Source organism: Grampus griseus (assembly GCF_964374135.1).
Source record: "Grampus griseus genome assembly, chromosome: 10".
NCBI lineage: Eukaryota > Metazoa > Chordata > Mammalia > Artiodactyla > Delphinidae > Grampus > Grampus griseus.
The window spans coordinates 63,415,251-63,426,182 of record NC_139004.1 but is presented as its reverse complement, the minus strand read 5'-3'; the positions used below and the strand labels follow the sequence as shown (position 1 = coordinate 63,426,182).

Sequence of the window (10,932 nt, the reverse complement as noted above, 5' to 3'; positions counted from 1 at the left end):
AGACACATGGGAATTCGATGCACAGATGGGAAGTTTAACTCAAGGGGTGCCCAGTCCTCCTGCCCCCAACACAACACACAATACATGCTCGGTGCAACCTTCTGCACCCTTTCAGTTTATTGACCTGCTGAGGGACAGCAGGGCCCCTGCGTATGTGCGCGTGCTTTTGAGGGTGTGTGTGGGGGCTGAGCACCGACCTCTGTCCTCCCCTCCCCCGCTCTCTTCCCAACAGGTGATTGGGAGGAATGAAGAGCCCTCCCTCTCCCCCACCCATTCCTGAGACTGAACAATGCCCCCCCAGGCCCCAAAATAGCCACTGAGCCTAGCCAATGTCCTTTTATGGCTCTGTCCCCATTGTGCCCTGCAGGGGTGGGGCTGGGGTCATGAGGTGTCCAGGCAGGATAAAGGCTGGTTACGGGAAGGCTCACCTACCCGGCTCTCTGCTTCCTTCTCTCCACGTCCCTCTCTGCTTACAACCTCCATGGCTCCCAAAAAGCCAGAGCCCAAGAAGGATGACGCCAAGGCAGGCGCCAAGGCAGCTCCAGCTCCCGCACCTGCACCCGCACCTGTACCAGAGCCCCCCAAGGAACCTGAGTTCGATGCCTCCAAGGTCAAGGTGGGTGTGGGAGCTGGGTTTCCGTGGGAAGGGCAGGGTAGGTCAGTGGATCTACCCCGTGGAAGACCAGGCTCCAGAAAGTGAGTACTGAACTGAAGCTGGAAGCTTCAGGCATCAGGAGGGCTGCAGCAGGAGGGAGGGTGGTCAGACATCAGGCAGGACTCCCCCAGTGCTGCTGAAGGGACTATTTTTTTGGTGGTTGGAAACTGACTCTCCCTTGTCCTTTTCCCTGGACCTCACATCCTTGGGGAATCCTGGACCTGCCTGTGCCCCTCACCCCCGCAGCCAGGCAGGGATCTTTCTTGTCCAGCTGTGGGGTCTTAAGTCCATACCAAGTTCCCCAGGGTGGACAGGGTGGGGAGTAAAGGGAAGCAGGGCTCCTGCCCAGTCTGGGTCACACTCACCCCTGCCAAGGTCCCTGAGCCCCAGAGCTGGTGGGGCCTCAGCTTTGAGCTGGCGATACTGAGCCAGTCTGGGTAGGTCATGGAGGAAGCTGGTCTTGGAATTGTGACCAGTGGCCCCAGGAGCCCTTCCCCGGCTTGGCTTGAAAGCCTTTCTCAGAGTCTAAACCTGGAGAACGAGCCATGAGTCCCACCTGCGGCATCTGCATAGTGGCACGTACCCGTGTCCTGCCCGTTGCCTGTTCTCGGCTGGCCACTGGCCACTGCTGCCCTGGCTGCTGGCTGAGGGGCCCCATGGAGCCCTCCCAGCCCTTCACGGTCCCCAGCGAGACCTGCAGCCCATCTGCACAGGTCCGTCTCCATTCCTGAGCCCTTCCTGGAGGCACCTACCTTGTCCCTCAATACACGGGCTCAAATCCCAACTCTGCTCCATTCCCATCACTGCTCTAAGGCTTAGTTTCCTCAGCTATAAAATGGGACAATAAGTCCTCCTCACAGGCTGTTGGGAACCACTCATGGCAAGTGCTCCGTGGAGTTGACTCTGACTCCTGACCATCCCCAGACCCCAGGTTTGTGTCCCACAGGCCCCCTGGTGAGGGTCAGCCAACCCTAGGGCCCAAGGTGGCATTGTGTGGTCTCACCGGATCCGAGGCTGCACAGACTCCCCTCTGAGCAGAGGAACTAGTGCGGCCTCTCCCGTGACCCCTGCGGAAAGCTGTGCGGGGGGGGCCCAGGGCCCGTAGTCTCAGCAGGCTTCTTGGTGGAGAGAGCTCTCGGGGGCGCCAGGAGCAACAACTTGGTCTTCCCAAAACAGGGCTAAGCCAGAGGGTTGGGAGGGACAGCCCAGCAGGGTGACAGGGGCAGGATCCCCCTCTGCACTGGTGTGCACTACTGAGGTTGGTGGAGGGGACTCCAAGGGAGCAGCAGTGGGAGAGGCGCCAGTCAAGTCCCCCTCCCCCAAGCTCCTTTCCCTTGTGCGACCTTGACCTTGGGGCGAGTGACTGCAGTGATAAAAATAGACCTGGTATCCAAGTGAGGAGGGGGAAACCGGGTCCCAGGAGGCCTCCTGACCTCAGGTGGCCCCGATGTGGCCTCAGCAAACACTCAACCGCTGGGCCCTGGCCCCCTGCTGTGCCACGCTGGGGGCTGCCCTGCGCTTATGGACAGGACTGTGTAAGACTCAGGTGTAGGCAGGGCCACGTGAGTGAAAGTGCCCAGCCTTGAGGGCTCTGTGAGGGGCAGACACATGCAAACAGATGCACACACAGGTGTGCGAACGCACATGCACATCGCACACACACCCCCTCCTGCAAATATGTTCTCATGGTGACAGGGCTCTGCGGCCTGCCCCCTCGCCTTTCCTCCTCCCGCCCCCGCCCTGGTGAGATGAGGCCTCCCATCTCACTTATGTGGACAGTCTACCCACTGGGCCCCAGGCCTAGCAGAGCTGGCAAAGCCAGTCTGTGCTTCAGGCACGTCTGTCCAGGACCAGGGGCCTCAGGTAAGGCCCACCCCGGGCTGGGGATTCAGGGCACCAGGCCTCCCTCCTCACCACTTCCCCTGATGAGGCCTACCTGGTGTCAGGGTCTGGGCACTTGCAGACCCAAGGTCCTCAGGTGGGATGGCGGGAGGGGTAAGGAGGCAGGAGGGAGTCAAGGTGGACTGCAGGAGGTCCTGGGCAGTGGAAGCTGGAATCCTGGAATGTGGATGGGTTGGGGCAGCTGAGGGGTTGAGGCCTGGTCTGGGCGTGGAGGCACCAGGAGGACGCCTGGCCCCATCCTCTGAACCAGACACTCAGAATCTTTGGGGGTCTCCTTTCAGATCGAGTTTACGCCAGAGCAGATTGAAGGTGAGTGGGGGTTTTGAGCCAGGGGCTGCAGGGTTGGGGCCCGGGTCCCCCAGGCTGAGTGTCCTCCCCTGCAGTGTGGGGCGAGTCGGGGGGGCTGACTCTAGAAGTGTCTGCAGCTCACGCCCTCTCCCGGCAGAGTTCAAGGAAGCCTTCATGCTGTACGACCGCACACCCAAGTGTGAGATGAAGATCACGTATGGGCAGTGTGGGGATGTCCTGCGGGCGCTGGGCCAGAACCCTACACAGGCCGAGGTGCTCCGAGTCCTAGGGAAGCCGAAGCAGGAAGGTTGGTACGCCCGGCCTGAGACGTGTCCCCATTAGGGCCAGTCCCGGGGGAGACCCCCAGGGTGGGCCGCCATCGCTGGTGGGACAACCTGGGAACTCCCCTGCTGTGCATTCTCCTAACATCCTCCCGCTGTCTGGAGGAGGACCTGGAGGCCAGTCTCAGGTGATGCCGGCAAGGTGACGAGCAGTGAGGGTTCCTGTACCATCTGGCCCCACGCCTATTTGCCAGGCCTCCTGGTCGTAGGGGACTGACAACAGCGCGAACTAGCTTCAGCAGCAGGTGTGAGGGCAAGCCAGGCCGTGTCTGGCCTCAGCATCCCATATGCTCTCCCTGTCCTTCCCGGCCTCCTGGGCATCCCTCTGTGGGGCAGGGTCAGCTTCCCTCACCACCATGGCCAGAGAGGGTTGCCTGCTTTGCCCCAAGGAGGAGTGAGACCCAAGCCCTCGCCACAGGTGCGGAAGTCCCAGAGAAGGTCTCTGATCGGCCCAGCTGCTCTCGACCAATCACAGGTGTGGGGAGAGCGGGGTTGATAAGAAAAATAGAGAGACGCTAGCGAGAACTGTTCCCCAAAGAAGAGCAGAGGTGCTAGTCAGAGCCCACTGTCGTGCCACTGTCCTTGTGAACAGCAAAGGACGATGTGAATAATGCATTTCTCAGTTGACTGTAAAGTGCCTTGTGATGGTGGAGTGCTTTGTAAATGACAGACTGGTGTAGACTGCATTGGGGGCTGGGTGAGGGCAATAGCTCCTCATTGCCAGACACAGGGGAGGGATGCCCATCTCCCCTCAGAGCCTGATGCTTGGGCCATCTCTCCCCAGAGCTTAACTCCAAGATGATGGACTTTGACACGTTCCTGCCCATGCTCCAGCACATCTCCAAGAACAAGGACACGGGCACCTTCGAGGACTTTGTGGAGGGGTTGCGGGTCTTCGACAAGGAGGGCAATGGCACGGTCATGGGCGCCGAGCTCCGCCACGTGCTGGCCACGCTGGGTGAGGGCAGCCTCCTCCCCACCCCACTCTCTCCTTCCTGGGGCCTCTGGGGGAAACCACTCTGTCACCCACCGGGCCTGTTTCTCACTTGTGAAATGGAGGGTGATGCAGTCAAGGTGCCTCGATGGCAGGAGACGGAAATGTGGGGAACTTAGAAATTTAGGTGGGGAGTAAAGAAAGCCAGCCGGTGCAGCTCACAGAACTGGAGGGGGATAGGAACAGCTCTGGGGACAGGGTGGGGCAGGGCGGTACATCCAGGGGGATCAATCCAGTCCTTGTGTTCATTGCCTCAAGGTCAAATTCCAGAGCCGAAGAGGTACTGTGCCTGCCCCTTGGGCATCTTGACCCCCGCTGTCAGGTGCCTGGCTGGCAGGAGCGCTCCTTTCTCAAAGAGAAGTTTTCCTACAGCAAATGTTCATTGAGCACCAATTGTGTCTGCGCAAAGTGAACTTTTCCCGCACCAGACATTTACTGAGTGCCTACTGTGTGCTCAGCCCTGTGCTGGTCTCTGGGGTTTTGTGTGTGTGTGTGAGACTGGGGGCTAGGAGGTGTGAGGGAAACTGCAGTGGGCATTGCAGTGGGGGAAGCAACACAGCACATACAAAAGCACAGAGGCGGGAAAGTTCCGTGGGGAGCAGTGGTGGTGTCTCTTGGTACCCTCCATGGTCATCCCCTAAGGTCCCCAGCTCTATCTTAGGTGTCCTTCCTCTAGCCTTGAAGGGCTGCCCCGACGGACTGCTTCCAGGGAGATGGGGGACCTGGCCTACTCCTGATGGAGGGAGTCCCGCCAGCCTGTTGAGGACAGGGGACAGTATGTGCTGGTGGCCTGAACAGCAAGATGGCACTGTTACGGACAGAGCCCAGGCTCGGAGAGAGTGCCAGGCCTGCACCCCAGGCCTTGCCCTTTTTGACTTGTCACTGATTCTTCTGGTTTCAGAAATAAGGGTGACAGCCCAGGTCTCGTGTGTACCAATATGAGGTGTGGGAATACTGGAGAGGCACACCCACCATCCAGCGGGGCTCAGGGGGCCCCCCACCCTTCACACCTCAACAGTGCTGACTCAGCTTTCCACTCCTGCCAGGTGAGAGGCTGACAGAAGATGAGGTGGAGAAGTTGATGGCTGGGCAAGAGGACTCCAATGGCTGCGTCAACTACAAAGGTAAGCTCAGCAGGGCAGGGAGTCTGCAGGCGGGAGCAGGGCGTTAGGATCCTAGGTCGCCACCTTTGGCTACCCAGGGCCGAAGCCCTGCTGCTCACTCCTTCCTTCTTTTCAGCATTTGTCACGCACATCATGTCCAGCTGAACCTCTTGCCCCAGGTGAGACCTCCCACCCTCCCTTCCAAACCTGCTACCACCTTTGCCACCTCTGCTGATTTCAGCCCCATTGTCCCCCTCCTGCCTCTGTCATCCAGATCCCCTGTTGCCACCTCCCCAGCTCCACCAAGTCCAGTTCTCAGCTGACATCCCGCAGCCTTGCTTGCACCTCTCCACTGTAACCTGTGACCGCCTTTGCTCTCAGGGAGCCCGGGGAGGCCATGCTGGGGACAGCTCATCTTCCACTCGAGTTGCTGACACCCGTGGCCTGCAGCCTGTGGGACGGAGGGGAGCACCTTGACACTCCTGCACAGGCTCTCTCTGCACAGCTCTGCGGGGCTGTCATCTCTCCCCATCAGGCTGCACTTGCCTGTGACTGCATCTCTGTCCCCGGCCCTTGGGCCTCATGAATAAATGGCTTCTTTCCTTCTTTCTTTCCTCCCTCCTCCCTCCCTTGCTTCCTTCCTCCCTTCTTTCTCTTCTTCCTTCCTTCCTCCCTCCCTCCCTCCCTCCATTCGTTCATTCATTTGTTCGTTCGTTCCTTCCTTCCTTTCCTCCCTCCTTCCTTCTCTCTTCTCTGTGGCCCTTTGGTTGACTTTTATAAAAATCTATGAGCCACACACGGTGAGCCCTGGACAAAACGAGAGGAATCACTTTGAAATCTTGCCTCCTTGCTCACCGCATCAAAACTGTCCCATCCGGTGTGCCAAACCCTCTGAGCCTGCCCACCCGGACACTGGGCTGAGCTGGACGAGGACTGGGTGCCCTGCCCCACTTCTGGAGACAGTAGCCATGCTCTGGCCTCTAACACAGGGTTGCCACTCAGTGCCTGAGAGCGCTGTCTGAGCTGTCTCACTCCACAACCAGCAGTCAGGGAACTGCAGGGCACTGGCCCAGAGCCACCCATGTCACAGGTGGGGAAACTGAGGCCCAGAGCAGAGAATGGCTTTGCCTGACTCACTGTCCCCAGGCTGTCAGAGCCGAAGAGGCCTGAGACCCCTGCCTGACTCTGGTCTCTCTGCCTGTGCTGTGGCTCTAGGTCAGAGGGCGAGAATCCGGGGTTCACCAGCGGTTTCTCAGCCCTGGGCTTCTCAGCAGAAGACAAGTGCACAACCCCTGCAATGACAGGAGAAGATGCACACACCCTTGCACATGCCAGCCCCACTGTCACACCCTGCTCTGGGGCCAGGCCCTCCCCTCCTTTCGGAGCTCAGTGGGGAGGGGGAGGGGAGGCTTCCTGGAGGAGGTCATCCACTCTGGTTTGAAGGGGAGGAAGAGCAATGCCCTGTAGAGAGTCTTGGGGGCCCTAGAGATAAGGGTAGTGGAGAGATCAAGGGCCCAGAGTGTGGAGCGGGCCACACAGGGTAGGAAACAGCTTGCAGGCCGGGAGGACGCAGGAGGTCAGGGCAGCCCTGCTAGGGTGCATTTGGATGTGAATGCATCTGCTTGTGAGATGAGCGTGTGGGTGTATGAGAGCGGGTTTGAGGCTTGCACGGATCAGGCTGCCTCAGGGCGTTTGTGTGGTGCGGCGAGCATGGCAGGACTGTGAGTGTGAGAGTATGTGTGCGCGTATGTGTGGGAGGAGTGACGGCAGCGTATGTGAGAGTCTGTGAGGGGCTGGGAGTGTGTATGCAGGAGTCTGTTTCCCTTCCTTTCATCCTTTCAGCATTTATGGAGCACCTACTGTGTGCCAGACTCTTTAGGCCCTGGGAACACTGCAGTGGAGGAAGCAGCCAAACCCCTCACCCTTGTGGCACTCATACAGAGCTGACAGATCACCAGAGCCGTAAAGTGTGTCAACCAGTGATAAAGGCTGGGGAGGGGCCCAGAGGAGGGGCGGGCTGTGCAGTCTGTGTGTGTGTGTGTGTGTGTGTGTGTGTGTGTGAGTGTGTCAACCAGTGATAAAGGCTGGGGAGGGGCCCAGAGGAGGGGAGGGCTGTGCAGTCTGTGTGCAGTATGTGTGTGTGAGTGTGTCAACCAGTGATAAAGGCTGGGGAGGGGCCCAGAGGAGGGGAGGGCTGTGCAGTCTGTGTGTGTGTGTGTGTGTGTGAGTGTGTCAACCAGTGATAAAGGCTGGGGAGGGGCCCAGAGGAGGGGCGGGGCTGTGCAGTGTGTGTGTGTGTGTGTGTGTGTGTGTGTGTGTGAGTGTGTCAACCAGCGATAAAGGCTGGGGAGGGGCCCAGAGGAGGGGCGGGGCTGTGCAGTCTGTGTGCAGTGTGTGTGTGGGGTGCGGGGGGGAGGCAAATGACATGTTAAATAATGAGGTCAGTGAGTATCTGAGAAGGCAATGGCTGGGCAAAAATTGAAAACAGGAGAGATAATATCCTGAATATATAATATATATATATTATATATTATATATATATATTATATATATATATTATATATATATATTATATATATATTATATATATATATTATATATATATATATATATATATATTATATATATATTATATATTATATATATATAATATATATATATGTTCCTACAACAACAACAAAACGAACAACCCAATTCAAAAATGGGCAAAGGACTTGAATAGACATTTCTTTTTTGTTGTTGTTGTTGTTGTTGTTGTACGCGGGCCTCTCACTGTTGGGGCCCCTCCCCTTGCGGAGCACAGGCTCCGGACGCGCAGGCTCAGCGGCCATGGCTCACGGGCCCAGCCCGCTCCGCGGCATGTGGGATCTGCCCGGACCGGGGCACGAACCCGCGTCCCCCGCATCGGCAGGCGGACTCTCAACCACTGCGCCACCAGGGAAGCCCAAATAGACATTTCTTTAAAGAAGATAGACAAATGGCCAATCAGCACCTGAAAGATGCTCAATGTCACTAATTAGGGAAATGCAAATCGAAACCACGATGAGATACCACTTCACACCCATTAGGATGGTTATTATGCAGAAAACAGAAAACAACAAGGGTTGGCGAGAAGGTAGAGAAATTGGATCCCTTGGGCACTGTGGGTGGGAATGTAAAATGGTGCAGCTGCTGTGGAAAAACTATGGAAAGTCCTCAAAAAATTGAAAACATTATTACCATATGACCCAGAAATTCCACTTCTGAGTACATATCCCAAAGAATTGAAAGCAGGGACTTGAAGAGATATTTGTAAACTCATGTTCACAGCAGCATTATGCACAATAGCTGAAAGGTGGAAACAACCCAAGTGGCCATCAACAGACGAATGGATAAACAAAATGTGGTCTATACATACAATGGAATATTATTCTGACTTAAAAAGGAAGGAAATTCTGACACATGGTACAACATGGATGAACTTTGAGGATATTATGCTAAGTGAAATAAGCCAGACATAGAAGGACAAATGCAATATGATTCCACTCCAGCGAGGTTCCTAGTGTCGTCAAATTCATAGAGGCAGAGAGTAGAATGGTGGTTGCTGGGGGTTGGGGGGGGGGAGGAATGGGGAATCGTTGTGGAAGATAAGAAACACAAAGAAGAGAGGCGAGATGGAGTGTCTTAGGCTGGACTTCCCCAGAAGCAGAGCTGAGACAAGGACCTGAATGTAAGTAGTGTCCCTGGGAGGTGGCCCCAGGAAGCACGGGAGAGCAGCTGGGCAGGGAAAGAAGTCCTTAGGGTGCATGGGAGCAGAAGACCCTGTGGGCAACGGGGGCTCAGCCCCACTGGGGACCTCCAGGAGACGGTGGTGGTGTCTCACTGAGGGCATGAGGAAACCAGACTATTTATCTACCAGCTCCCACCTTCGCTGGTTAGGGCAGGGCCCCAGAGGCAGGCTGGAACATTTGTGTGGGGCAATACTTCAGCATCTGCTCCAGGGAGCCATGAGGGCATCAGAGCAAAGACATTCCAGCAGAGACGGGAGCAGAGAGTGCGGTGGGGAGGCGACAGGATGTGATGGAGGGTCCTTGGGCCGTGGGAAGGGCTTTGGTGTGTGCTCTGGGGAGATGTTTTATCAGCATCACTCTGGCTGCTATGTGGAGAGTAGACTGGGGCACGTGAGCGGAAGCAGGGACCGCAGGTAGGAGGGTCCAGGAGAGAGAAGAAGATGCATGTGTGGTCCAGTGGAAATGGTGAGAAGTGATCAGATTCCAGGTCATTTTTTAAGACACTCTCAGCAACATTCTGGGCAGATTTTGAGGCTTTCTTTGTCCTTTCCTTATCTAGACACAGTCCACTCCAGCCCCAGATCTGGCGTGGGGTGGGAGTGAGGGACCGTAGTCTGCCCGTTCATGGTGCGTAGTCTGGCTGGCTGGTAGGGCAGGGAATGGAGGCACTAGTGGACTTGCTGCAGTGGCCTCTGCTAGTAAGGGTGTCTGCTTGTGCATGTTTGACTTTGCTGGACTCTGGCTAGCCTCCCTGGCCAATTGGTGGCCGCAGACCCCCACAGAGGAGAGCAGGGTCTCCCTTTGGCCCCAGTCAGGGCAGAGAGACTGGCCAATATCCTTCTGGGCAGGCCCCAGCTCCTGCCTGCCCAGCCACCTTGCTCTTGGACACCAAGCCCAGGAACAGCTGAGTTCCCTTTCAAAAGTCTCCAGGACCCACATGGGACTGAGTGGTCCCAGCTTTTTCTTTCCACCCTTGCTGAGTCCTGTAGGCAGGGATCACACCTGTTTTCAGCCATCCCCAGGCAAGAAACGGTCCTGCCTCCAAGCTTCCATGTATCTGGGATCCCAGGGAGTATGTGTCCTACTCTCGCAAGAAAGCCTGCCCCCTCCTCTGGTTTCCAGAATGGTCCTACAGTGCCCCCAGCCCTCCCCCAAACACACCCTCCTTCTTGCAGGCTCCCCTGGTTCCTGGGAGCTACCACCCTACTCGGCTCGGCCTGGCAGTGGAAGGGAGTATCCCACACATCCCCCGAGACCCTCTGCGGCCCCCACCCGCCAGTCTTCAAGTGTGGACTGGGAGTGGACAGGCTGTGGGGGGCTGGCGCGGGCAGAGCTGGGGTGGTTGTGTCTGTTGAGCTCTGCCTGGGGCTGTTTGGTCCCCCTTGTTGGGGCTCTACTCCACTTAGAATGTGTCTCTGTCCCAGTCATGGCCGTGATGCCACTCTGGGGCATCTTGCCTGTTATATGTGGCTGTGCTGACCACGTGTGGGCTTGGGTCACTGGCTGTGGGTGTGAGTGGCAGAGTGGAGGGGCCTAGAGGGTAGAACCCAGCTGCAGGGGTGAGGCTTCTCCTCACTCAGGAGCCTCCCACCTACCTTGGCTGGGTGAAATGTGTGTGCATTTCTGTGTGTCCCTGTGTCTGTGTGTGCATACGTGCACAAGTTTGCCCGTGTACTTGTGTCTGTGAGTGCGTCTGTGAGTGTGTGTCTGTATACCAGCGAATGCCGGTGTCCATTTGTCTGTGCACATGCACATGTATGTTTACCTCTGTGTGTGTGTCTGTGTCTGCTTGTGTGCATGTCTGAGTGTGTACGTGCTGGGGGGCTCTGCTGAGTCAGTGCCTGTGTTGGGCGGGCAGCACTGCCAGCCAGGCTGTGGC

General features: G+C 57.0%; 1 protein-coding gene across 2 annotated transcripts; it reads left to right on the top strand.

Annotated features, from left to right (window-relative positions):
- Positions 1 to 412: 412 nt before the first annotated feature.
- MYL3 (myosin light chain 3) lies at positions 413 to 5,897 on the top strand. Of its 2 annotated transcripts, none has more exons than XM_082664344.1 (7): positions 413 to 616; positions 2,839 to 2,866; positions 3,003 to 3,152; positions 3,971 to 4,144; positions 5,227 to 5,304; positions 5,420 to 5,462; positions 5,665 to 5,897. In XM_082664344.1, the coding sequence occupies exons 1-6, from the start codon at positions 482 to 484 to the stop codon at positions 5,446 to 5,448; spliced, it is 594 nt and encodes a 197-aa protein (XP_082520470.1). In that variant the 5' UTR covers positions 413 to 481; the 3' UTR covers positions 5,449 to 5,462; positions 5,665 to 5,897. The 2 variants fall into 2 exon arrangements, with proteins under 2 accessions (XP_082520470.1, XP_082520471.1); XM_082664345.1 differs by having other exon boundaries at positions 5,558 to 5,897.
- The last annotated feature ends 5,035 nt before the right edge of the window (positions 5,898 to 10,932 follow it).

Bases quoted from the DNA above. Each gene is read 5' to 3' on its own strand.
- MYL3 (XM_082664344.1), top strand. From the start codon at position 482: ATGGCTCCCAAAAAGCCAGAGCCCAAGAAGGATGACGCCAAGGCAGGC. The intron at 617-2,838 runs GTGGGTGTGGGA...GTCTCCTTTCAG, and splicing joins TCGATGCCTCCAAGGTCAAG to ATCGAGTTTACGCCAGAGCA. The intron at 2,867-3,002 runs GTGAGTGGGGGT...CTCTCCCGGCAG, and splicing joins TACGCCAGAGCAGATTGAAG to AGTTCAAGGAAGCCTTCATG.